The 27,783-nt window shown below is 47.1% G+C and overlaps 1 protein-coding gene across 1 annotated transcript in view; it reads right to left on the bottom strand.

Moving 5' to 3' along the window:
* LIPA (lipase A, lysosomal acid type) overlaps positions 1-23,480 on the bottom strand; it is a 35,619-nt gene extending 12,139 nt beyond the window's left edge. The window contains exons 1-6 of the mRNA XM_027049949.2: positions 23,323-23,480; positions 20,107-20,218; positions 18,255-18,372; positions 4,313-4,511; positions 3,088-3,197; positions 1,269-1,405 (exon numbers count right to left, since the gene is read on the bottom strand). Coding sequence (XP_026905750.1) covers positions 1,269-1,405; positions 3,088-3,197; positions 4,313-4,511; positions 18,255-18,372; positions 20,107-20,217 — 675 coding nt within the window. The 5' untranslated portion in view covers position 20,218; positions 23,323-23,480. The remainder of the gene's footprint in view (positions 1-1,268; positions 1,406-3,087; positions 3,198-4,312; positions 4,512-18,254; positions 18,373-20,106; positions 20,219-23,322) is intronic.
* Between the last annotated feature and the right edge of the window lie 4,303 nt (positions 23,481-27,783).

Here is a 27,783-nt window from a genome sequence, read left to right as displayed (position 1 = left end):
TCCCTCTCTCTCTGCCCGTCCCCCGCTCACGCTCTGTCTCTCTCTGTCTCAAAAATAAATAAACATTAAAAAAAATGTTTTTTAAGGACACAGTGAGGCAGCAATGGCAAATTAGCAACAACCTTAAACGTCTACCAGGCAGTAGCTCCTGATAACAGAATACTTACTACACAGCAGTTTAGAAGAGGGAGTTGTATGTATTAACGTGACAGCTCACCAAGAGTGAAACGTGTCATCTGGAGAACAAGATACATAGCGGGCTACTGTCTACGTTAACACGAAACACTAAATTTCTCTCAGGACGTTTGTACGTATTTAAATTCACACACAAGGTGTATAGGAAAACCTCACACTGAGCACTGTTTTAATTCTGAGGAAGGAGTAAGAGAGGCCTTGGTAACTGAAGGATACTTTGTTTGGAATCTCTGAACTGTTTATGAGTGAGAACGGAGGCTTCTATGACCCAAGGCATTAGAGCTAAAATTGCTTAGAGGGGGCCACGTCTTGTCTGCATGTCTGGTCACTGGTACCGAGAATCCATCTGAGGTGTGGGTCGGGATTCTGAGATGCACCGTCTGTACCTCCTGTGCACGTCTCTGAGGTGGCTGATATGTTACACCTCATTTTAAGTACACGTCCTGTGTGGAAACGTGTGTGGGTATACACGTATCACACATGGAACGCATACAGAGCGCACATAATGGGCCATCCGGCCTCAGCTGGCTCTCAACTCCTCCTCATGAAAACTGCTTCCTCTGTGAACAGAGCCAGGGCCGCGGGGGTCACACAGTTCTAGGGTTGAGCCTCAGGGAGGTTACTGGCTTGTAACCGTATTACTGGCCACATTATGAAATGTCATAGGAACGGTGTCTTTCGGTGGCCCTCGGTATGGCCACGGTCAGGCGAGTGGGAGCGACGCACTTCCCGCGTCCCGTCTCCTGCCCACGCCCAAGCACAGGCTACCGCGTGGGCTACAGGGCAACGCTGGACCGCCTGTGCTCCCTCTGTGTGGTGTGGGGGTAGCTGCACTGACATGCCGACCATCAGAAGTTGGTGTTCCTGGGTAGAATTAGTGATTCACCTTCCCTGACTCCCCAGGATCTGGAAGGAGGGGGGAAGGGGGAAGGAAACGCTGCGGGGAGAAGACCCACTGTTCCCCTGAGAGCGCAACACAGAGCAGGAAGGCACGGATGCTCCTCCGAAGGCCAGTTCTTCAGGTCTGAAATGTGGTGGTGGGGCTCGAGGGGGGTTGGGGAGAGTTCAAGTACCTTGAAGAGAAAATCTGGAAAGCCTCCTAATTTATTTAGAGGGCTAGTAGAGAACTTGAGTGAAGCCACAGGAGCCAGGGCAAGAAACATTTTAATCTTTCTGGCCAGCTCGGGAATCCGTGAAAACGCTATAAAACCTGGAGAAACACAAAGATGATTAACAGGAGTTTCCATCTTCTAGGACTTTCTCCGAAAGACCAAAGGCGGTCGCACATCACACCCTCTAGTGGCGATCTGAGAGCCATGCAGGCAATGCCACCACCAGGAGGCAACCACACGGGGGGGGGGGGGGGGGGGGGGGGGGGGGGGGGGCCTCTGAGCTTCTCCAAGCGGAGACTCCAAAGGGAGTCTGATTAAACTCGTCAGTCAAGTACTTGTTAAGTGCTTGACTCAGTTTTTAACCTACAGAAATCAGAAGATGCCCCTGTTCCTCTTATCCTGGAAGCCGAGCAAAGGAAGGACTCTCCCTCACAGCCCCACATTAGCACCCAGCCCCAGCGCCCGTCCACCGGCCCCTGGGAGCAGTTTACAGGGGCATTCAGATCAGTCGCCAAGGGCTCCAGAGGAACGTGCACATGCAGAATGTTCTAGCTTTAAAATACCTTTTAGCTTTCTCTCGGGTCACTTCTTGCTTTCAACTTGGCCCCCAAGTGTCACATTAGAAGGCACTGGGGCAAAGGACACAAGCAGGCAAGCCATGGGAGAAGGACCAAAAACGAAGGAAAACACTTCTCTTGACACATGAGAATGGCACACGCATGTGTGTCACATGTTACTTTCTGTGCGTCGTCTCTCAAACTGGCTAAGAGTGTTTGGCAGTAGGCAGAGCGCAGACATTTAACTATAGTACATCCAGACACTTAAGAATCGCTCAGGAGTGATTCTCCTCCTTAGGAATGTATTCTAAGGAGACCGTGTGACTTAAACACACAGCTACTGATGAGAGCACACACAAAAAGGAGGAACTGCATAAATTATGGGACAGGTCCCTAGTTCCTCATCGGAGGAACTCTTGTTCGCTACAATTACAGGCAATTTTTATTTTCCTTCAACTCTGCCAAATTTTCTACTTTTGTATACAATGAACACACGTTCTTTTTATAATCGGCATAAATAAAAAAATGCATAGAGGTTTTAGAAACTATTCAGAAATGAAGCATAACATGCCATCTTTGTAGTTACTTTTATTCCACTTAACTTTTAAGACTCACTGTATTTTTGGGGTTCCTGGAGGGCTCAGTCGATTGAGCATCTGGCTCTTGATTTCAGCTCAGGTCATGATCTCACAGTCTTGAGTTTGAGCCCTGCATCGAGCGTCCCTGCTTGGGATTCCCTCTCTCTCTCTCTCTCTCTCTCTCTCTCTCTCTCTCTCCCTCCCTCCCTCCCTCCCACTCTCTCTCAAAAATAAATAAATTTTTTTAAAAAAGAAAAAAAACTTAAAAAAAAAGTGTATTTTCTTGTTTTCTGTTTAAAAGTCTCTGCCCTTATAATACCTCTTGTTTTCTACCTTCTCACATCCCCATACTGCTGTAACCAGGAAAATATGCACCAGGCTGAGGCTTACTTTAATTCCTTCTGGGTCAAGGGAACCATAGACCATGTGTATCCATTTACATGAAAGTCTGAATTTTCAGAGAACGTGAAATATTACCCCAAATTTCCTGCCCTTCCCCTATTCATCACTTCTGCTTGGCATTAAAGCAAAAAACCAACACCTCTGTTTGCACTAACATGATTTGTTACTATTTCCCTTTTAAGAACAGGCACAAACTCTGTAAGAAGACACTGTATCCACCACCAGGCTTTATGACATACGTACCTATTGTGGTGCCTTGAGAATGACCCACGTAATACACTTGTTCTTGGCCAGTTTTATTCAGGATGAAGTTAATGGAAGCTGATAGGTCATAATTTGCCATCTCATCATAACTGTAATCCAGAAAAGGAACCCTTTCATTAAGACGCTGCACGCAAACATAACCGCACGCTAACAAGAAGGGTGCGGGGGGATGAATAACCGTAAGCTGAGCGCAGCTGCGTAGAGCAGCACAGAGCTGAGCGCAGAAAACATCAACAGGATTGTGCGGGCCCCCTTCTAATTCTGCCTCCCTCCCAAAGGTCCTGTCCCCATTTTTTATGCCATAAGTTATGTTATACCCATTTCTGAACCTTTCTATAAATGAGATCAAATAGTATGTGTTCTTCCGGCTACATTCACGCTGTCACAGAGCCGTGGGATGTTCACTGTGTAGACACACGGCACTTCACCTGTCCATTCGCGGCTGATGGGCATTTGGTAGTTTCTGGCTTTTCACTATTACCAGTGGCGGCCCAACAAGTGTATTCCTTTGGCAAAATTTGTCATTCTTGCACTTCACGCATGTAGGTAAGCTGTGGTTTCACAAACGGGACACAAGCCTGAAGGGGTCCAGAGCTCTGGCCTTCCCTCATGCCAGGTAGCAGGACACAGCCCTGGACACGTTACATGTGTGTGTGCCATTCATCATCAGGAGATGGGTAAGCGGACTGTCACCACTGCCTGCAGCGTGCCAGGCTCTCTCCTCGTATCCTCTCCTTTGATCCCCCAATGGCCTCGGGAGATAGGCGGTTATTACCCCATTTTACAACAAGGAAACTGAGACACAGAAGGCTTATGCAGCATGCCCAGTGTCACGCGGGGATCAATAGGTACAGCCAGGATTGACAGAAAAAGGACAATTTCTGGAAACGGAAAAGCAGACATTCGGTGCGCATGTTTATGGGGGAAAGAAGTTTCCAGGACGCAATTTGCCCACCACCTCCCACAGGACCCGGAATGCCCAAGTAACCAAAAGTCCATAGTTGAATCTAATTCTTAAATGTAATCATTACTTATAATGTACTTCACTGTGATTTACCAAATTCCTCATAAGGTTTAAAACCTTTCCCCAGGCATCCGTCTCCCCTCTCTGATAACCTTGAGCTACCCATCCACCTGCCTCCCCGAGTGTCTGTGGTAAGGGTACTAAGGAAGTAGGCCCCCGTCACCATCAATTCCAATCTACCTGAAAGCCCAGAATTCGTCCTGAGAAGGGGATAAAGTCTTGTGTCTCCGAGACCAGGTGTTTCCCCTGCTGTTCCCCATCCACACGTCAAAACCCGTGTCCGCCAGGAAGAAGCCCAGGCTGTTGTTGGGAAGGTTTGTGACCCAGTTACTGGAATCGGCCAGCAGGCCATGCTGCAGGAACACAACTGGCTTAGGACCTGAAAAACATCCATGTTTAAGACTCAGCAGCACCCAGCCATAAGGCAGATGCAAGAACAGCAAGGCAGCAATGCCCTCCAACAGAACATCAGTGAAAAGTATCTTTTTAAACAGTGCTGGCAAAGTAGCAGCAAAAATAGGCTCTCTCGTGTATCTAATAACAAGACGTGTAGATTTGACCATAAAAAACTTTTTACCGTATTCTTAAGACTGTATGAAATGTTTCTATACTGTATTTGCTCCCATAATCAAATTTCTTACAATGTATCCTAACAAAATAAACCAAAAGACAGGAAAAGATTACATGTACGCAAATTTATAAATATATATACACATATTCCTTTATTTACATATATATTTCTACTTTTATGTATACACATGCAAATAAATTTTCTACTCACCTATACCTGGGACAGTGATGCTGTGGAAAAACAAAGACTCGGGAGACAAAGAAACATAACCTCTGGCTGCTTGCATCATGTTAAGACCATTTAGTCATTCATTAAACAAGCATTTATTGAACACTGACTGTGTGCTGGCATTCTCGGCACTGGTGACACAGCATAGAACAGAACCAGGAGGAAGACGGTTCACCCTCATGGAGCTGATGTCAGACTGACCGCGAGTGTCAAGAGACAGACGCACTTGGGCTCGAGTCTGTCCTCTCCAACCTCGAATGTGCCACTGGGTGCAAAAATATTTCAACATCCCTCCAACATCCCTTCAACCTGAATCATCACCTGCAGCAGGGAAATGTAACAGGCACTTTATAAAGAGCAATGACTGGGAGACAGTGTGTGAAAAGTTCTTCACAAAGTGCTTCCCACCACAGTGAGAGTTCAATAAACATTAACCCAGTCTGGGCCTCTGCTCCATCAATAAGTGTTAATAGAAATAAATGAGGCAATTAAGTGTCTGGCATAGTGACAGACACATAGATCACAACAAACAAGTAAGAGCTCCTTTGGCCTTCTGCTCGTTCGTTATGAGAGTGAAACGTGGGGGTGCCTGAGTGGGTTAAACATCTGACTTTGGCTCAGGTTATGATCTCACAGTACGTGAGTTCGAGCCCTGCTTCAGGCTCCACACTCTCTCTCCCTCTCTCTCTGCCCTTCACTCACTCGCACTCTCCCACAAAAAAAAAAAAAAATTTTAATTGAGTAAAAAAAAAGAAAGAAAGTGAGGTGCTAAGGGAAAGAGCTAACTGTTGAGACGTCAAATAATTGATTGCAATAATTAAACCATCACCAATGACAAGGACTGTGGCATCCCAGAAAAATTTATAACCCAGCCTTGAAGGGTGGAAAGAAAGCAAAGTACGAGACAATAACCTACGCTAGACCCATAGCTAGGCAGCAATGATGCAGGCAAATGAGAAGGAGTGTAAAACATCAAGGAAAAATGGGAAGTAAGATTCGTCCAAACAGATGGGAAGTGAACTGACAGATTTTTCTTCTGTTTATGTCCTAATGCGGATTTGGTAACTAATTGCTTTTCAGATGGCTGTCCCAGAGCTCCTGGGTGGCTCAGACAGTAAAGCATCCCACTTCAGCACAGGTCATGACCTCACGACTCGTGGGTTGGAGCCCCGCGTCAGGCTCTGCGATGACAGCTCGGAGCCCGGAGCCTGCTGCAGATACTGTGTCTCCCTCTCCCTCTGCCCCTCCCCCACTCACGCTCAGTCTCTGTCTCTCTCTGTCTCAAAGATAAACATTAAAAATTTTTTCTTTAATTGAAGTGGCTGTCCGTCTGATGATGCAAGGTGGACTGTATAGAGAACTCCAGGAGACACCGTCCAAATTCTCTACAGCATGAACAGTACCCCCGGAGCCATGCCAGGTGGGTGCTGCTCCCCTTATTTGTAAAGACAGTGGGACAGCCATCAAGTGAAGGTCCGAAATGACTCCTATGACTTTCTAATCACACACAGTAGCCCTCTGAACGGCCAGGGCCACATCGGTGACCTTCTACCAGCGGGGAGACAAAAGAGCGAAACAGATCAGGATTGGGGCAGCCTTATGAGTACTTCCTTGCCTGCGAATGTTCATTTTAGTGCTACGTGACCAACGCTAACTGACTGTGAAAGTGCTTCGGACAAGGCAGTGTGGTACGTACAGAATCTGCGGAACTGGCTCCCCGCCTCTGGTGAAGGAGATCAGAATCCAGTTGTGGAAATAAGAGTCGTCGTAAAAATAAGAAGTTCACATAAACCTCAGGGATGTGATAAGGATTACTGAGATCAACTCATCATTAAGTTGTAGCTGATGAAATGTGTTTTAAATGACACCCGCTCCTAAGCAGGCTGCCTTGCGGAGACAGTGACAAGAGGCGTCATCGCTCCGCGGTGACTGTGAGTCTCTGTGTGAGGGACCCCCAGGAGCCACACCAGGGTGCTGACGAGTCCCTTCCGCACGTTAGGTCACTTCTCTCCCATCGAAGGTGCTTTGGGGCTGGGCTGTGAGGAGTAAGACTTTTTGGCCTTAAGTGAAGTCAGCAAGTCAGGCTGACGGAGGCAAGAGTCTGACCGCACACGGGCATGAGCCGGGCAGGACCACTGTGCTCCGAGAGGCAATTACACATAACCATGGTCTGCCACTGGAGCGGTCTCCCCTGGGAACAGAGGGTCCGGCGGGGCCAGAAGCATGGCAGGTGGCCAAACTCCTGCTGTTTCCTCCAACCTGTGCCTCTTCAGACACCTGGTGGAAAACCTGTGTCTGCTTAGCTGACTCCTCAGGCCCCAGCACTGAGAAAGGCAGGAATGATCTAGATGGGAAGGCAGAGCTGGGGGGCGGGGGGGGGGGGGGGGGCCAGCAGGGGCAGCCAGGACTGAGGCTGGAAGGGGTGGCAGGGGTCAGCCTGTGGGGACCAGGCAGGTTTTCTACACTGGGGAACATTTTTTTAATATTTTTATTTATTTTTGAGAGAGACATAGCTAACAGGGGAGGGGCAGAGAGAGGGGGAGAGAGAATCCCATGCAGGCTCTGAGCTGTCAGCACAGAGCCGGATGCAGGGCTCAGACCCACAAACTGTGAGCTTATATGACCTGAGCTTATATCAAGAGCCATACGTTTAACTGACTGAGCCAGCCAGGCACCCCTGGGGAACGTTTAAGTGGGGAGCGTTTAAAATCCCCCTGAAGTCTCTGTGCATTGTATTTCCCTCCCTAACCTATAGGACCCTTGGAGGAGAAATGTGGGAATGGCAGACTGAAGGCATACCAGAAAACTCTTTAAACACCACCGGTAAATAACTCCTGGATTCCCAGGGGCAATGAGAAGCCGCTAGCACTCTCTCAGGAGGTGAGCTCGAAGCCAGAAAGGCCGACGGCCCGCTGAAGCGTGTGCTCAGGCCCCACGTCTTGTATAAACCCTTCCTGGCACCTGTGATATTTCAGCCACTGCGCCAGCTGTGGGGGACACAAAGGAGGGTAAGCCCCGCTCCCTGCCCCCAAGGGGCTCCAGTCCAGCCCAGGAGACAGTCCCACAGTTACCTTCCAGGCCAGCGTGAAAAAGCCCAATCAGCACCCAGGGAAGCCCACAGGAAAGAGAGTGACGTGGCCAGGGGCAGGAACGTGTCTGCCAGCTCCCGAGTGAGACACAGACCACCCCACAGAGGGTTCTGGAGAAGAAAAGGGACCCTGGATTTGTAGAAGTGACACTGCCCCAGGCCGCAGCCAGACAGGACCACGGGGCACACACAGGTGGCTCCCTCAGGAGGCAGACACAAAGCAGGTGAAGGTCAATGCCCTGTCTGACCCAGACGTGAAGGGCTTTGTAGGGGGCACATCCCTCCAGGTTGGGCGGCCTTCCTGGTCTCATTCCAAAGCCCCTGCTTTTAACCACTACTCCAAAAAAATCCTTCATTAATAACTAAAGAGGTAGGGGAGAAGAGATGTGCTTGAAAGTATTCCCTTTCAGGGCGCCTGGGTGGCCCAGTCAGTTAAGCATCCAACTTCGGCTCAGGTCCTGATCTCCCAGTTCGTGAGTTCAAGCCCCACATCAGGCTCTGTGCTGACAGCTCAGAGCCTGGAACCTGCTTCAAATTCTGTGTCTCCCTGTCTCTCTGCCCCTGCCCTGCTCACATTCTGTCTCTGTCTCTCAAAAATAAATAAATTTTTTTTTAATTTTTTTTCAGTATTCCCTTTGTACCCAGCCCCTTCCAAGCAAGCCACGCACTATTTCCCCAAACTGAATGCATGCACATCAAAACTACCTGGAACATTTAAAAAACACACATATTTGTGGCCCAACTTCTGAGGTAGGGGATCCAGAACTCCAGAGACACAGCCTGGAAGTACTTATTTTCCACAAGCTCCCTCAGCTCTTCTCAGGAGCCCAACCACAGCTGGGTTCAAGGAGGAGTCATCCAAAGGGGAACGTGCCGCCCATCGCTCTACCAGGCCGGCCCAGCCTGGAGACAGGCCAGGTGTGCAGAGCCCTGCTTGACATCTGACGGGCTCCTGGAGGGAGTTCTAGGGCCTCCTTCCCAAGAATCATTAAGAGCAGACCTCCACTGATCCAAAGCAAGGGCTCCTGAGTGAATTTCTGTAGTCTAATTCTGGTTGGAAGAGTTGGCCTCAAAACACGGCCAAAAGCAAGATGAGCAAATAACATCCGTGGGAAGCCGGAGTCACGACACTTATGGCCCCTGGAGAGAATAAGAAGGAGGCACCTATCTCCAGGCCTTTATTGCCAGGATCTTAAACGACAGAAGCTGGTGCACAGCTTACCTAAACAGGGCACTCTCCCCAGTGTGGCTTTATCGGGGACATGGCCGCAGTGGGTAGAAACTCAGCCCTAAGCCACGTCAATCCTGTCTTTGCCACAGGCAAATTCATCGAGCGCTATAACCCCTGGTTTCCTCATGTGTAACAGGGGTTAAGCATTGCAGGAGATCTCTTCGCTTGAGAATCCACAGGAGAACCTGGCCCGTCCCCAAGACGCACTCGGAAGGGTGCACACCCCTTGCCACGGTCCAGGTCACCGTGCTCACATTTCAGGCACCCTGCTGAAGAGGAGTGGCCTCTGCAGGAGGGAACACAACAGCCCTCAGATCACAGACAGGAAAGAGAACCATCTCCCCCCCCCCCCCCCCCCCCGCCACACACACACACCGGCCACAGCCACTCTGGTCCCCGAGCAACATGAAGCCAGAGACCTGGTGGTCCTGCCCACCACCCCGTCCCCAGCACCCAACGTGGAGTCTGGCTTGTGGTCCTCACTCGTGACAAATCTGATGAATAGATACAATAACGAAGGAATAAACGAGGCAAAGAAAGAAAACCCACTACGTGCCCGCACGCACACCACGCACGCCATGTGCACCTTCCAGGCACCGCCTTGATTAGTTTTCTACATGCCCAGGGTGCCACTGGGCCATTCACGTCACTCTTCTCACCTTACGGATGGGGGCTCTGGGGCCTAGAGAGAAGGAATGAGTGCCCCAGGACAGGACACACGATTAGTACGCGGTGGAACCAGGAACCAACCTCAGGTCATGTGAGGGCAAAGTGTGCCTCACCTCCACGCAAACTGCCTTCTGCCCTCCCTGCCTCTGCTACCCTGGCTGCCCTTTGAAAGGCTTCGCACGGTGGCATCTCCACGCTCCAGTTCATGGAGCCTTACAGTTGGCCTGACGCTGGGCAAGTACGTAGCTGTAGTCCAAAATGCTCAACTAACAGAAGGAACAGAGGGGCCCGGAGAGACAAGTGCACAACAGAGGGCACCTGGCCAGAGACGCTGACTCTGACCCCCAGATACGCTTCTATCGTGCTCTCCCTTAAGGACCTCCTGCACACAGCAGACACATCCTGAAATACACATCCTTCTCCTGTCCTTGTTCTCCGGAATGCATTGTGCATGCGTCCATTCAGGCTGCTGTATCAATACCACAGACTGGATGGCTTTGTGAACACAGGAAACTCTAGCTCACGCTTCTGGAGGCTGCGAGGTCCGAGATCAAGGTGTTGGCAGACCTGGTGCCTTGTGAGGCACCTCCTGGTTCACAGATGGCTGTCTGTTCACTGTGTCCTGGCAGAAGGCAGACAAGGGAGCTCTGGGGTCTCCTTCTGATAAGGGCACTAATTCCATTCTGGAAGCCTCTGTCCTCAGGCCCGAGTCACCTCCCGAAGGCCCCACCTGCAGACGCCACTACACGGGGGTTAGGACTCAACACCTGCATTCTGGGGGGACATAAACATTTGGGCTATAGCACCTTCCCCATCAGGGAGGACTGGATACAGAGGAAGCAGTCATCAGAGACTACCGTCGAATCCAGAAGGATTTTTTTTTTTTTCATTGAAAACAGAAGCCACAGCTCCACTGGTTCTGCCCAAGATGCCCCTAATTCTACCCACCACTGGAAGGCCTACACTTGTGTCTGTGGCTGTCTGCGCTCAGGAGTACGGAATCCCTCACCAGTGTGGCCCCGACTGTTGATGCTCTGCTCAACCCCATCCCAGGAGGGCCCAGGCCCAGAGGAGCTCCTGGAGAGACTTGGCTGGAGTGATGATCGAATAACCAAGAGGAGCTTCAGCCTTACCGTCCAAAGTGCTAGGAAGGAAACACCCAGAGAGCAAAGAGAACATGCAGCAGGAGCTGGCCCAGGGTGAACGGCCGGGGATGCTCCCTGAAGAACTGACACTGAGGATGACGACGGACAGCGGGTAAGATGGGTTAGCCGGGAGGACAACGGGGAGCACCGAAGGAGACACAGGTTCTGGCAGCACACCCTAGTCCTTTCCACCCTGACTCTTGGCTCCAGCCCCACCCTGCACACAGGAGTCAGCATGCAGCTGACACTGGCTTGTGCTTCTCCATTAGGTCAAGGGTCCGAACACAGCCCTGCACCTGATGCACCATCAGAGCCAAATGAACCTGGCCATGAGTTCAGCCAGCCAGTGCCATCAAGTCGAGCACCCAGGAATGACCCTGCGCCTGCTCCATGCCACCAGGAGGCAAGGAGCTGCATCTCGGCCCGACGGGACCTCTGGGGACATGTCAGAGCACAGCATTTATGCAAAAAGACAACTCCTCTAGGAACTGCAGAGAAGGAAAGAATGGAAAATCCAGAAATGATCAGAATCCTAAAATAAGCAAAGGAAAACACAGGCCAGCGGCCTTTCTGTCCAAAGACCTAATTCCCAAGCCAGGTTGTGAATTTTCAATTATGACTTAAAAAGCTTAAGGGGCAAGCCCTGGAGTCTTTGCCAAGGTGAAGTTCAAAATGCCTGAAGACCATTACTCAGATCCCAGAACACCACTGCCCTCATTAGGCCAACAGATACCTATATATCATATACATGTATGTGTATGTGTGTATTTACGGATATACATGCATGTATATTGGACACAAATAACCCACTATTGTTGCTTTATTTGACGATTTATTTACTGAACAATTTATTTCCCAATTTGGCAAGAAGTCTGCCTTGTAGCCGTTGCTGTTTGATGTATTTTAGGCAAGACAATATGTATTTCCTTGTTTTAGTCAAATAAAATCAGCATCATGGGAACAACTTGCTCAATGCTTATTACATAAGACTGCATCTTCTAGTTCAAATCGCACAGACTCTGGAGTCAGACTGGCTAGGCCACTAGTTTTTGCCTTAAAGCCAACTTCTTTCCCTTTCTCTCTCAAGCTGGCTGTCTCACCCAGTAAAATGAGGGTGCTCATCTAGACACAGGTTCCAGAACTCAAGGACTTTACTTTGGAATCCACCAGGGAGTATGTTACACATGCAAACTCTCCAAATCTCCGGCTCAGAAAGGACTCTGAGATCCTTCTAGTGCTAACATCCCATGACTGTCGGAGATATGGCTGAGCACACGAAAACAGAATCACTTCCCTATTCAGGATGACTTTCAATTCCTTTTTGGAGTTAGCGCAAAGCAGGGGAAGTGCAACACTTGATGGAGAAGTTTGCTCAACACTGGGAAGCATCACACACATGCTCACCAGGCCACTAAGAGCTTTCTTCCATTTTGTTTTTGTTTTGGATTGTATGAGAGTTTTATTTTTTTATATACATAATTTATTATCAACTTAGCTCACATACAGTGCGTATAGTGTGCTCTTGGCTTCGGGAGTAGATTCCTGTGATTCATCACTACATAGAACACCCAGTGTTCATCCCAACAGGTGCCCTCCTCAGTGCCCATCACCCATTTTCCCCACCCCACCACCCGACCTCCCACACCCGTCAACCCTCAGTTTGTTCAAAACCCTCAGTCTGTTTCTAAATGTGTGTTCCAAGCTGACTAGTTAGTAGGAGTTTGACGACACAGGTAAATGTGTAAACAGGGTCATCTTAGTGGGTCCATCAACTCTCTACAAATGTATGTAGTATCTGTGTGTACACAGGGCTCTATTTTATGTCACTACACAGAAGGTGCATTGTCTTAGTCCAGTTAAGAACCCCAATTCTGAAGACTGCCCTCATATAACCCTCACTCAGGCTGACCATGCAGGGAACACGGTGCCACCCACCATGCTGAGGGATACAAAGATGACAGAGACACAGCCCCTGCCTTCAAGGAGCGGCTGCAGGGAGCAAAGGGGCATGGGGGGTGGGGGGGGGGGGAGGAAGAAGTACACAAATAAGTCAGTCCCAAAGCAGAACAAGAAAGGCACCTCAAGAAGGGTGTTAAAAAGGTGTCTGGGAGCTCAGAGGAAGTACGTCTCCTTCCTGCTCATGTAATCAAGGACACCCGCCACTTAGGCTGGGCCTGGAGCTGGGGGAAAGAATTATTTTTAAAAATAATTGGGACACCTGGGTGGCTCAGTTGGTTGGACGACTGACTTCAGCTCAGGTCATGATCTCACAGTTGGTGAGTTCAAGCCCCGCGTCAGGCTCTGTGCTGACAGCTCAGAGCCTGGAGCTGCTTCGCATCCTGTGTCTCCCCCTCTCTCTACCCCTCCCCTGCTCACGCTCTGTGTCTGTCTGTCTCTCAATAATAAATAAACATTTAAAAAAATTAAATTAAATTAAATTAAATTAAAATATATAGAAATGAAGATGGCAGGCAGGTTGAGAACTATTCTAGAGGCTGTTTTCACCAGCTGAAGTCCAGGGTGAGCTCAGCAGAAAGGAAAATTATTCCCTTGGATGTCAGAGGGTCAGAAAGTAGTCTTAATTAATTAATACCACAGAGACATGACTTCAGTGACTCATAATTTGGCTAAGGTGCCAAGTTAAACCTGGGCAGCTAATAAGTGATAAATGTCCCTGATGCACCTGGGTGACCCAGTCAGTTAAGCCTCTGGCTCCTGACTTTGGCTCAGGTCATGATCTCACGGTTCATGAGACTGAGTTCCATGTAGGGCTCTGTGCTGACAGTGCACAGCCTGCTTGGCATTCTCTCCTTCCCTCTCTCTCTCTGCCCCTCCTCCGCACATGTGCATACACTCTCTCTCTCTCTCTCTTAAAATAAGTAAATCAACTTAAAAAAAATGATGGATGTTTTTCTTAGATAACGAATGAACCCAGATGGTGCTTAAGCACTCCTCATAAACGTCCTGAAAGAGGTGTGCCACCCCATTCTAAGTAGACACTGACACCACAGACACCACAGTTCAGAACTGTAATCACTGATGTGCCAAATCACGAAGGTCTCTGCACATACCCGTGGGAAGCTTCCAATTTCCTCTGCTGTATGAGCGGTACAGACAACAGAGAGACAGAATATCAAGGAAAGGTACATAGCTTCATTTATTAGGTCCCTGAAGACTGCTGAATGGCCGGTACCATACAACAACCCCTGGGTTCTTACCCTGCAAAACTACACAAGATGGACAAGCACAGCTAGCAGGAAGAGGAGCGGTGTGGCCAGGCCACGTGATCACACAGCCCCCCCCCCCCGCCCCCAACAAATCTGCAAGTGGGCCACTCCAACAGGACCCGAACACGCTGCCCATACAGCTCTCACTCAACTTGTGCAGCACCTCCGGACAGCACAAGAACGGAGAAAAACCACACTGAAAAGGGTAAGAGGGACGGTCTCACTTCATCCCCAATAAATGAAGAGATGTTTTAATGTATCTTGCAACGCCCTGTAATTGGTACAGATGCCCTGCGTTATTTTTGTACGTATTAAAAGTATTAATTTCTTAAAAGATCAGCAGTTTCCATAGACCGGTTTTGAAATTCTTCCTTCCTCTACTACACGGGAAGCCTCAAAAATGAAAGCAAAGCCTCCCTCGGGTTCTGAGCTTCTCTCAGGCACCCAGCTGAATGGTCACGAGAGCATACAGAGCGTGGTGGCCTGGCCAAGAGAAGACAGGGATGGACTGAAGCCAGGTAACATGGGCTCGGCCACTGGAGCACCGGACTCGAGAAGGATTCTGCATTTCCAGGGCAGGAGGACGATGGTCTTATGAATAGGGGAGGAGGCCAGGAGGGGGGTGGCCTGAATAAGAGGATAAGTTCCACGCTGGGTGGGAAGGGCTCTTAGGAATTCTTTTGTTGTCTATTTGGCTTAAATGAGCCGAAGTAACACCACTGACAAGACTGCTCCTGAGGATGCTGAGGGGACAATGAGGAGTCCCTGCTCTGGACCACGGGTGTGCACACCGTCAGAGAAGGGTCTACGCAGCCCTCACTGATGCCTACAGAGGAAGAGGGTGCGGACCTAGTGGTGTGGCCACACTGAGAATGCTTTCCCTCTGTGTTCCCCATTCCAAAGTCCACGAGTACCCACCCACTGCTGCACACCATGCACCCCAGCCAAAAAAAAAAAAAGAGTGTGGACTATAACCCACGGAACCAGAGTGACAAAGAGGAACACTGGGACCATCACAGTCAATCAACTGTTCCTGCAGACGGAGATTCCAAGGCACACGGAGGCGGACGCCCACACGGACCTCGCCGCTGACGGAGATCTCACGCTCAGCTGCCCTGACTCCTTCCTGCCACCGGGGAGCACATCTAGGCTCCTGTTCGCTTCCTCACCTGGCAGGGCACAGCCCCGCACCACAGTGCTGCTGCTCGCACACGCGGGTGGGGGCACCATCTGTTCTAACTGTGGCGTGAATTCCAGGGGTGGGCAACGGAGAAAAGACGAGAAGCATTCCCCAAGCATGTTTTCACTGAGGTTCCCTGCATCTTTTAACGATGATTCACATTTTTTTTTAATGCTTATTTATTTTTGAGAGACAGACAGACTGAGAGTTGGGGAGGGGCAGAGAGAGAGGGAGACACAGTATCCGAAACAGGATCCAGGCTCTGAGCTGTCAGCACAGAGCCCCATGCAGGGCTCGAACCCGTGAACCACAAGATGATGGCCTGAGCTGAAGTCAAGACACTCAACAAACTGGGCCACCCAGGTGCTCTAACAATGATTCACATTATTAATTATACTAGTTACCCAATCACTTTTAAGAGAGTAATGATCAGTACATATTCTTCTTTATATGGGATCTGAAATCAAAGGGTTTACCAAAAAAGAAAAAAACCAAAAAAACAAAAAAAAAACAGGGGAACTAAGATCATATGTTTGTTCCGGAATAAAATATACATTTTGCGTGTTTTGAGCAGAAAAAGAAATGTAAGCCCTCACTTCAGCTCACTACTCATTTTTGTAACGTACTTATAAGAAGGAAGCTTAATAGTATGAACATGAATCTATAAATCATAAAAACCTCAAGAATGAGAAAGGAGGGGCACCTAGGTGGCTCAGGTAATTAAGCATCTTGACGTCATCTTGATTTATTGACTCTTGATTTCGGCTCAGGTCATGATCTCACAGTTCATGGAACTGAGCCCCGTGTCAGGATCTGCCCTGGCAACACAGAGTCTGCTTGAGATTCTCCCTCTTTCTCTCTCTCTCTCTGCCCCTCCCAGACTCTCTCTCAAAATAAATAAACATTTAAAAAAAAATGAGAAATGAAATTTCAAAAACAGCACTGGCTGTCTCAGCCACTTAAGTGTTATAAAATCCCTTATTATAGTTACAATCTGGGGGGGAAGGGGGAAATAGACCAGATTATATTAAGAAAAAAAACAAACAATGATACAAAGGTCATGTAACACAGGTTTTTAAGTTTGCTTTGAATAATTTGGGAAGGAATTGAGGCAAAAAGGCCCTTCTGCTCATATAAAATTGTAATTGAAGAACACTGAGTCATCAAATTACCTTAATCTCAACCTTAGTTGTCCAAGGAAAATCTTTTTTTTTTAATTTTTTTTTTTTTTAGCATTTATTTATTTTTGAGACAGAGAGAGACAGAGCATGAACAGGGGAGAAGCAGAGAGAGAGGGAGACACAGAATCTGAAACAGGCTCCAGGCGCTGAGCTGTCAGCACAGAGCCCGACGTGGGGCTCGAACTCACGGACCGTGAGATCATGACCTGAGCCGAAGTCGGACGCTTAACCGACCGAGCCGCCCAGGCGCCCCCAAGGAAAATCTTTAGAAACAAAATGTTAAAGGATAAGGTACATCTGGAGGGATGATTGCATTGGGATCGATCTTCATTCTGACATATGTTTCACAATTTCAAATAGCCTGCCTAGAAAGAAATTCATTCATCTCCTGGAAGCGGCACTTTCGCTATGGGAAGATATAGACATACGTATCTCCAAAACTATAAGAACTTTCACATCTTGCTAGTGAGAGTAATTACCGGAACAAGATTGCCTGAAAAGAGATTTAACAGTATCTATCAAAATCATAAATATACATATCCTCTGACTCAAAAATTCTATCTCTGGAAATGTATCTTATAAACAAACTTGCACACGTACAAGGTTGTGTTAAGCAGCAGTATCTTCCTTCTCCCAGAAGGACTAGAAATACCCCAAATGCCCATTACTAAGACACCTGTAAAATAAATCATGGAACAACTCTGCGGAACACCAAGTGTCTGTGAAGTATTCTCTTTTTCTAAGTTTATTTATTTATTTGGGGGTGGGGGGAGGGAGAGCACGAGCAAGGGAGGGCAGAGAGAGAGGGAAAGACAGAATTCCAAGCAGACTCCACACTGTCAGTGCAGAGCCAGACGCAGGGCTCAGACTCACGAACCATGGGATCATGACCTGAGCCGAAACCAAGAGTTGGACGTTTAACCGACTGAGCCCCCCAGGTGCCCTGAGTGGTGAAGTATTCTATGTATTGTATGGAACTATCTGCATGATATTAAGTAAAAAATTCAAGTAACAAAAGAATTGACACTATATAGTACCTTTTGTATTAAATTGGAAGCAGGGAAAAATAATCACCTATGTCTGTATCCATTTCTAAAGAAATTTTTTTTTAGAGCTAAAGAAATTAAAGAGATTTTGGAAGAATACACACAAAACTAGGGAAGTGAAGGATGAGAAAGGAGGGAGGTATTTCACTATATGTCTTTTTACTCTAAGTTTTGAACTATGTGAATATATTGCCCATTCAAAAAAATCAATATTCAAACAGCAAAAGCGATTTACTTAATGCTCAAGACATTTCACTAATAAGATGCCTCCTTAAAACAAGGAAAGCAAAGATTTCACATATCATCAAACAAAACTGACCTTCAAATCGTTAAGCAAAATGTGAAATTACATAACCTGTCTTTACTTCTTCAAAAACAGTATTTTCATATGCCTTGCAAAAATGTGACATGGTTAGTACTTTAACCTAAAAATAACCCCATTTCAATGTTTTCAGGTTAAATCTCCAATTTGATTACTGACACAAAAACCAGCCAAATTCCAGCAGTGTAGGTACTTTCCAGAGCTTTCCTGCCTCACCACAGGAGACACCCATACCTTTGTCAGCACAATTCTTCCTCCCATGAGGGATTCGGTGAAGGCAGAGAATATAGCCGTCTTTTGTCTCAACGTAGTGTTCCTCACTAGGGAATCCCCAGTAAGAGATAATTTCAGTCTACAGAGAAAAAGAATAATGGAATTTCTGTGCACAGAATCTGACAAGATCTCCCACATTAACAGGCAAAGAAGACAAAATGCCAGCAGGCATTCTCCAGGCTTTAAGAAATCAGTTGTTAGTGACATTTTAGTGTGCTCAACCTAGTAGCACCCCCCACGCAAGAGTAAATCCTCCACTGGTTTCATCCGGATCTTCTACTCACAGGTGTTGGATTAACCTTGGTTTCAACATTCTAACATGTTCTACACCACGCGTGTCTAATTTCACCACCATGTTGGGCCTCTTTGTTTCCATCCTGGCTCCCAGGTACAAATAAACATTCTTCTTTATTTGTTTTCTAAATATGGCAGCTAATATTGTGATCACGCATAAAATATCCTTATTTTCAGAGGTCCCTTCCTGGGAAACAAAGCGTAGCACTAATCTGTTTTTATCAATGAACTAATGAAATTACACTAGTAAAATACAGAATGGCAAGGTGGAGTTGGAGGACAAGAAAAGATGAAAAGCAGGAAATTGTGATCAAATTCACTTCTCCATAAGGAGCAGTCCATGGAGAAACTCTTAACCAGGAGCTCAGTAGAATATGGATAATTCAATTATCTAGATTTAATGTAAGTAAATGCTCACTATCCTTTCCTCTGCAAGTATCTGAAAGAATTTAATTCTTTCATTTTTACAGAAAAAAAAATTAAAGGAGGGGAGGAATAAGAAAAAATTGGGGACAAGAACTAAAACTTGACCCTAAGACCCTGATCAAGTTACATTCTCTTGACTCACTTTGGATTTATCAGCTTCAAACCATGGTGTCTTGATTCTTCAGCTGGGTCACTGCTTCATCTATTTTAAAGTAGCTACTGTCTCTAGTCATTTGTATTTTCCCATGTTTTAGGCCTAAATGAGATAGTTCCAGGTTTTATTGTTTCCTTAAGATTAATAACCTTGAAACGTTAATTTCAAATTTGAAATATTAATTACTCCACAAATTGTTTTTGCCTATTTGTTCTAACAAAACTTTTTTTTCAGATATTTTGATTTTTATATCGAACTGTGCTCCCTGGACATTGCTAATCACACTTCTTGTTCACTGTGTTGTAACAGCAGCACTCGGGAGTAGCATTCTTGCAAAGTTTTGATACGTTTTTATCCTTCAAAGAGGTGAGTTGGTGGCTTCATGTGGCCCACTTAACCGAATCTCAGAAAATAACTGACCTTTGTCACATGCATTTTTTTTTTAATTTTTTTTTTAATGTTTATTTTTATTTTTGAGACAGACAGAGACAGAGCATGAACGGGGGAGGGGCAGAGAGAGAGGGAGACACAGAATCGGAAGCAGGCTCCAGGCTCTGAGCCATCAGCCCAGAGCCCGACGCGGGGCTCAAACTCACGGACCGCGAGATCGTGACCTGAGCTGAAGTCGGACGCTTAACCGACTGAGCCACCCAGGCGCCACCCGTCACATGCATTTTAAAAGCATCTTTCAGGGGCGCGTGGGTGGCTCAGTCAGTTAAGTGTCGGACTCTTGGTTTCCTCACAGGTCACGATCTCACAGTTTCCTGAGTTTGAGCCCTGCGTCGGGCTCTGCGCTGACAGTGTGGAGCCTGCCCACGATTCTCTCTCCCCGTCTCTCTCTGCCCCTCTCCTACTCATGCTGTCTCTGTCTCTCTCAAAATAAATAAATAAAACTTTTTAAAAAATGTTGAAGCATCTTTGAGATTTTGAGAAACTTACCACATTCATACTTGTTTCGGGATCCACAGCTGCCAGCTTCCCTTTGAACGCCTCGCACTGCAAGGTCCCAAGGACCAAACAGAACACCAACCCCAGGAGCTGCATTTTCATTCTGTATAAAGTAGTCTATTGTTACTTGTCTGAATTTCACTGCACAAATTATGCCGGTAGATTAATGCTCCCATAAAAAGTTCTGAACCAGGCTTAGGGGCAAGTCAAAGTCAGGTTCAGGGGCAAACATGAGACAAAGGACTCCGGCCCTATCTGGAAACAGAAAAAAGTGAGGAATTATTATTTTTTTTACTAAGAAACCTCTCTACCTGCCATCCTCCACAAGGTTACCATGTGACCTTTGGAGCCCAGCACACCCACTCACCCTCTCACCACAAGGTTCAACAAATTTTTCCAGAGAAATAACAGAGAAGAGGACTTAGAGGATAATAGGCTGGAAAAAAAGGGAAGATCCACGAAATTTCAGAACTGGTTAACCTCCCACCTTTTCCCTTCTAATAATGATTTAACATTTTTAAGTTCTCATTTTTAAGTGCAGTATTAGTGCTTGCCTCCCACTGTCTACTTATTTCCATTCTTGCCCAAAATTACACATCAGGATTCGAATTTGTCACCCAAATGTTCTGCTAAGTGAAATAAGCCAGATTGAGAAAGACAAAAACCACATGATTCCACGTATAAGTGCAATCTAAAAAACAAATGAATAAACAAACAAAAAGCAGAAACAAACCCATAAATACAGAGACCTACATAAATACAGAGTGGCTGTCAGGTGGGAGGTCGGCAAAACGGGTGAAGCGGAGAGGGAGATACGGGCTTCCAGTTATGGAATGAATACATTACAGGGATGAAACGTACAGGGTAGGGAATGTCCTCAAGGGTACTGGAATAGAGTTACATGGTGACAGACGGTAGCTACATTTACGGTGAGCATAGCATAACACACAAAGATGTTGAAACACTATGTTGTATACCTGAAATGAATGGCCCATTGTGTCAACCATACTTCAGTTAAAAAATAATAATAAATTTAAAAAAAATAAATAAAACAAATAGGTCATCCAAGGAAAAAGCTGAAATGAAAGGAAGCCTGCAAGAGAAACAGGATAGAAGAACATCCCTTTCTCCTTCTGAGACCCTCCAGACCACCAACAAAGATGATCTAGCTTCTGCCAGGGATGGTACAAAATCACAGCACAGCAAAGACCTCGGGGATGGATGTTAAAGGCAAAGTAAAGTGAGTCTCCCCAAGGAACCTGGATGATTAGAAGCAAAGCAGGAACTACAGCCTAGGCATCCTACATTTTAAAAAATATAATCACTTAAAAAAAAAAAAGATGCATGCATGTATACCTATTCAAAGACTTGTATAAAAATGTTTAAAACAGCTTTGTGTGTAATAAACAAAAACTGGAAAAGCACAAATGTCCAAAATGGGTGAATGGTTGTGGATAGGACATGAACATGATATATACATACTACTCAGCAATAAAAAGGAATAAACACACAGTAACACGGATGAATCTGAAACTAATTACGGTGAATGAAAGCAAGACCAAAACACAAGAATAAATACATCTGAGTCTATTTATAGAAAACTCTACAAGCAGATCTAGGGCTGGCTGCCTGAGAAGAAAAGGGAAAGGACGAAAAGACTGCAAAGGGGTATGCACGAGAAGGGTGATGGACAGGTTCACTATACTGAATTTACCGATGGTTTCGCAGGTGTATGCATATGTCAAAATTCCTAAATTGTTCACTTAAAAAAGTCTTGTTATTGTATGTCAATAATACGGCTGTTTTTGAGACCTGTGCTTAACTGAGTAATCCACAAATCTTAGGGCATTGGTTCTCAGGAGATTACAAATAGTGAATTCTGCCAAAGCAAGCACTGCACTTAGTATCCAACCAGCAGTGAACCCTGAACACCTACAAAGGAAGTCATGTTACCTTGAATCTGCACCGCCAAAGCAAACTCACTGGCCTTTACTCACAAGTGTAGACTTCTTTGTGGTGGTTGGGAAGGGCTGCCTCGACCCGAGCCATAAATTCAACCTCCCCAAAGTCCATTTTTACTAGGGAATGGGGTGTAGATTGAAAAGGAAATGGAAAAGTTGTGCCCACAATTTAAAACAAAGAATCATCTGGCAGCAGACTGTTTGCACTCAGTCCTGCCCTACAGAACCTGGGCCAGCTGTCCACGGAGAGGCTCCAGGAGGGCGACAGGATCTATCACCCAGGTAATTTTTCCTTCCGACACAACATTTAGCAAGCTTCTCAACCTAGGAGGAGTCAAGGGATTCCCGGAAGGCTGATGATTGAGAAGCTTAAATGGAGAAAAAGCCCCCATCCAGGCTGGATTCTGTGTGCTTTCCTGGGTTTTCTTAGCAACTTTTATCTCGGGTCTTTCTACATTGTAACAATCCAAGTATGTGCTCGGCTGGCCCTCATTTCACCCCAGCCCATGTGCAAAGCGGGCGTCTGACTCAACTTTGAACCCCTAGGGCCTGAAGAGATGCCAGGCAAATATTGGATGCACAGTTCAGATTGGAATACGGGATAGGGAGTGGTCCAAAAGTTCAGTGGCTGGAGAAAAGAAAAACCGCAAAGCAGCCTTCCATTTTGCTTTCTAATAATGACACCACCACCACCACCAATAATTTCGGTTCCCATTTAAACTTGCGCTAGGCACCAGACACCGCCGGCAGCGCTGCTGAGCTGTGTGAACTACTCTGCGCAAATCTGGGGGGTACCGTTAAATCTTCTTTCGAGAGAGGCTGAGATTGCACCTAGGTTACGTACCGGAAGCAAAGTGGCAACGGGTTTAGAAGGAAGCTTGACCAGGGGAAAGGGGGTAGCTGGGAATCAGGAGTCCCGATTGTCACCGCAGTCCGCGGGTTCCGGACGGCTTCGCTGATCGGCGGCCACTCCCGTCCTGGAAATCGAAGGGCTCCCGGAGAAGGGCGGGCAACTTCAGGGGGACCCCCCACCCTGAAACCTGGACCGCGCCGCCCGTAGAAGGGGCGCCGGCAGATGCTCCAGACAAGATGCTCCAGGTGGGATGCTCCAGGCGCCAAGCACAGGGGGTCCCGCCAGCCTGCAAAGGCTCACGGCGAGAAGGGGGGGGGGGGGGGGGGGCGGCGGCGCACATGGAGACAGGGGCTGCCGCACCTCACCTGGCGGCGCAGCCAGAGCCCCACTCACCTGCACTGATCCTCCCCTGCAGCTGTCCAGACCCGCAGTGCCCGCACGCGGAGCCGGGCACCTGGAGGGCCAGACGCGAGGGCAGGCGCTCCCTCCTCTCCCCAGCTTAAGCTTTGTGCACAGCCAATCGGAGCCGCGGGCCTTCGGGAAGTGCGGCAGAGACCCCGCCCTGCCCTGTGCTTCCGAGCGTCCCGGCCCCGCAGAGCATGCGCCGTGGGCGGGCCCCAGCGGGGCGGAGGCTCCGCCTCCCAGACCCAGCAGTAGCCCAGGGACATCATCAGGCAGCGGAGGCTGCCTGCGCCCTGCCAAAGGAGCTCCTGCAGGGTTGGCACCCTCTGCACCTGCCATAAGGCTATGGGCTCTCTACGTGAAAAGAAATAATATGTTCAGTATAAAGCGCTAAGCAATGTGTCTGATGCAAAGCAATCTTGCTGTACATTTTATTTTTATTTCTAAACTGCCAACCATTAAGACACTGCAGTGTAGCAGCCAACCAAATAAGGTCCCTGTTCTCCTGCTTACATTCCAACGGAAAAAGACACACCATAAATAAATATATAATATAAAGTACTAGAAAGTTCTACAAAGAACAATAAAACAGTAAAGAGACAATAAAGGAAGATGCTATGTTATATGTAAGGTAATCAGAAAAGGACTCTGATGAAGTGACCACTGAACACAAACAGGAAGGTGACTAAGAACCATGTGGATATTGGAGAAAGACCATTCAGGGGTGAGAGAATAGCACGTGCAAAGGCCCTGAGGCAGAATATCCTGATGGGTTCTAGGAAGAACAAATGTGGTAGTAGAGAGAGGTAGAACACGAAGTCTTGGAAGTAGCTGGGTGCCCTGCAGGACAATTTTAGAGAAGAAGCCAGTGGAAGGTTTTCCAAAGAAAGGCAACATACTCTGGTTTGTAGTTTAGAAAGACCACTCTGTCGGCTATGGTCAACTATGGAAACAGGGAGACAAATTGGAAGGCTACTGCAATAGTCCAAGCGAGAGTTAATGATGGCTTGGACTGGGGCAGTGAGAGCAGTGGAGGTAGAGAAAAATACTCAGATTCAAATGGAGAAAGTACCATGAGTTCAAATGGAGTGAGCACCGAGAAGAGCAGCTTGGGAGGAAAATCAAGTGTTTGTTCTAGATGTGTTGATTTTGAGACACTCATTAGAGAATTCTCTCCGCCAAGGCTCTGCCGACAACCTGAACTCACTCTAAGGATCCCAAACAGAAGAAATGGTTACACAGGTGGCGGAATTTCCAAGAAGCCAAACAGGGTTTGCACAAGCCCCGCAGAGACGAGCGACAGCAGGCAAGGCTGAGGCATTATCGGGGGAAGACAGTGTCGCCAGAGACCGGAGGTTCCTGCGTGGAGCAGTAGTCTCTGCCAGAGACACTTCCAAGGCCGAGAGAGGAGAACCACACATCCTGTGGCTTTCCCTGGCTCCCGCCCTCCGGTCTCCCACCAGTCCCTCCTTAGGCTCAAATGCAACCTGACGCTGGCTGCCCGAGGACCCTAAGAAATGCAGGCTGCAGGGATCAGACCTCTCACCCTCCAAGACACAGAGCAGAGGACGGACAGAGAACGGTTCCAGAGACAAACTGGCAAAGATCAGCACTGGCATGTACACATCCAGTGTTCAAAGTCAAGTTCCAGGCTGGAGATTTAACGTGGGAATAATCTGCTTATAATGGTGTTTAAAGCCCCGAGGCTGTATGAGGTCTCCCAGAGAGGAAGCATAAATAACAAAAAATAACATAGAGACTCAGAAGATACGAAAGCTGAGAAGAGGGCACCTGGGTGGCTCAGTCGGGTAAGCGTCTCATTTCACCTCAGGTCATGGTCTCACGGTTCACGAGGTCGAGACCCGTATCGTGCTCTATGCTGTCAACATAGAGCCTGCTCCAGATCCTCTCTCCCTCCTCTGCTCCCCCTCCTCCGCTTGCACTCTGTCTCTCTCAAAATAAATAAATAAACTTTTTTAGAAAAAACTGAGAAGACAGTGAGGTTGGAGAATCGTGTTGGATGTGAAACCGAGTCGAGAGAGAGATGACTGGCCCACACTTGAGCACTGAAGAATGAGCATCACATTTAGCAATATTTCTGTGTGTCAGACGTTGTGCTAAGCCCTTTACGCAGAGTATCTCCTTCAACCGTCAAAACTACCTCCATAACCCCATTTTACAAGTGGGTAAATGGAGGGTTAGAAAGGTTCAATATATTGTCTCAAGTCACAAGGTAGAGGGTAAAGCGGTCCAAGACGCAGCCCAGGCAAATTAAGTCCAGGTTTTTCATCCATAAACAAACAAACAAAGAAACAAACAAATAACCAACCACGAAGCCCCTTCATCCAAGTAAGGGAGGATTTTCCCCACTTTCTGCTTTGGGCCATTGTAAGCCACAGTGACTGGCAGATGACCCATACATTTAGTATAAAGAGAAAGCTTTACAGAAGACAGCAGGTGCAAGGTGGTGTGTGTGTGTGTGTGTGTGTGTGTGTGTGTGTGTGTGTGTGTGTGAGAGAGAGAGAGAGAGAGAGAGAGAGAGAGAGAGAGAGAGAGAGAGAGAGCGCGCGAGCGCTCCAGTAATCTACCAAGGGTTCCTCTCAAGTCCTGGGCTGAGTATTACCCAGAGTCTGTATGTGAAGAAACTACACTAGACCAGGGAAAAAGACACCTGAGAGGAACAAATGGGAAAATCCCCCAAGTTTACAAAGGATTGAGACTAGTTCAGGTGATACCGGACCAGAAGGGAAAAACCTCATAATATAAAAGACACTTGGCAGTAGACTCAGAAGGATATTATTGCCTCAGCATGGGGCAAAATTATCCCTAAGTAAGCCTGCTTAAAAGTAAGAGTCCTGAAAGAGACCCTCGGTTGATTTTCACAAGACAGTACGGTGGGGAAGGAATCATCTTTTTGACAAATGATGTGGGAACAACTGGATGGCTCCACACACAGCAGTTAACCTCCACCCTTACCTCACAGCGTACACAAAAATTAAGTGGGGGCACCTGGGTGGCTCCGTTGGTTAAACATCTGACTTTTGGTTTTGGCTCAGGTCACGATATGACAGTTCGTGAGTTTGAGCCCCACTTGGGCTATGCTGGCAGTGCAGAGCCTGCTTGGGATTCTCTCTCTCTCCCTCTCTCTGCCCCTCCTGCTCATGCTCTCTCTCTCTTTCTCAACATAAATAAACTTTTAAAAAATTAACTCAAAATGAACCATCGCCATAAATTTGAAATTTATGGGGAGATCAGAGAAAATATTGGGTTTGCCAAAAGGATTTCTTAAACAGAACATAAAAAGCACAACCCATGAAGGAAAAAAAAATTAACAAATTGGACTTGTTCAAAATAAAAAACTTTTTCTATTTCAAAAAATACTTTATAACTGCAGTGAGATTCTGCTTCATATCCACTAGGATGACTATAATAAAAAAGACAGAGGGGTACCTGGGTGGCTCAGTTGGTTAAGTGACCACCTCTGGATTTCAACTCAGGTCATGATCTCGCGATTCGTGGGATCGAGCCCCACATCAGACTTCTTGCTGACAGTGTGGAGCTGCTTGGGATTCTCTCTCCCCCTCTCTCTCAGGCCCTCTCCCGCTCATGCTCACTCTCTCTCTCAAGATCAATACAAATAACCTTAAAAGAAACTTAAAGAAAGAAAGAAAGATAATAATACACGTGGAAGAGGATGTGAAGAACACAAAGCAGGCTGGGATATAAGATGGACGGCTGCCTCAGAAAACAGCCTGTAGTTCTTCAAAAGGCCCAATAAACGTCCGGTTGCCATATGACCTAGCAATTCCCATCCCGTGTATACACCCGAGGGAAATGCAAACTCGTGCTCACGTAAAAACCGTCCGCAAATGTTCATAGAAGTATCCCTCAGAGCGGCCAAAAGGTAGAGACAGCGCAATGCCTACCAGCTGATGAATGGGTAAATGTGATCTATCGCTACGCTGGAATATTATTGCATGATAAAAAAAATGAATGTCTAATGCGTGCTATGACATGGATGAACCCTGTACACATGCTGAGGGATAAAAGCCAGTCACACGCACCAAAAAGGGAAAATAACTCCGTTTACATGAAATGTCCAGAATCGGCAAGTCTATCCCAACAGGAAGCAGATTAGTGGTTGCCTCGGGCTGGTGGGGGCAGGGATTGGGAGAATGTGGGTTGAAGGCTAAAGGTTGTGGCTTTCTTTTTGCTGTGAAGAAAGGGTTCTAAAATTAATTGTGGTGTTCGTTGCACAACTCTGTGGATAAACTGAAAGTCATTTAATTGTACATTTCAAAGAGTGACTTGTGTGGTACATGAATTACACCTCAATACACTGTTTTTAAGACTTTATAAAAATGATAAGGTATACTTGTTACAATTTAGTAACAGGACTAAAAACCCAGTCAAAAATGGGCAAAAGGTTTGGACGTGCCACCAAAGTAGATA

This window comes from Acinonyx jubatus, chromosome D2 (assembly GCF_027475565.1).
Source record: "Acinonyx jubatus isolate Ajub_Pintada_27869175 chromosome D2, VMU_Ajub_asm_v1.0, whole genome shotgun sequence".
NCBI lineage: Eukaryota > Metazoa > Chordata > Mammalia > Carnivora > Felidae > Acinonyx > Acinonyx jubatus.
The sequence above is the reverse complement of the archived record's forward strand: the minus strand, read 5'-3'. Positions and strand labels throughout refer to the sequence as shown.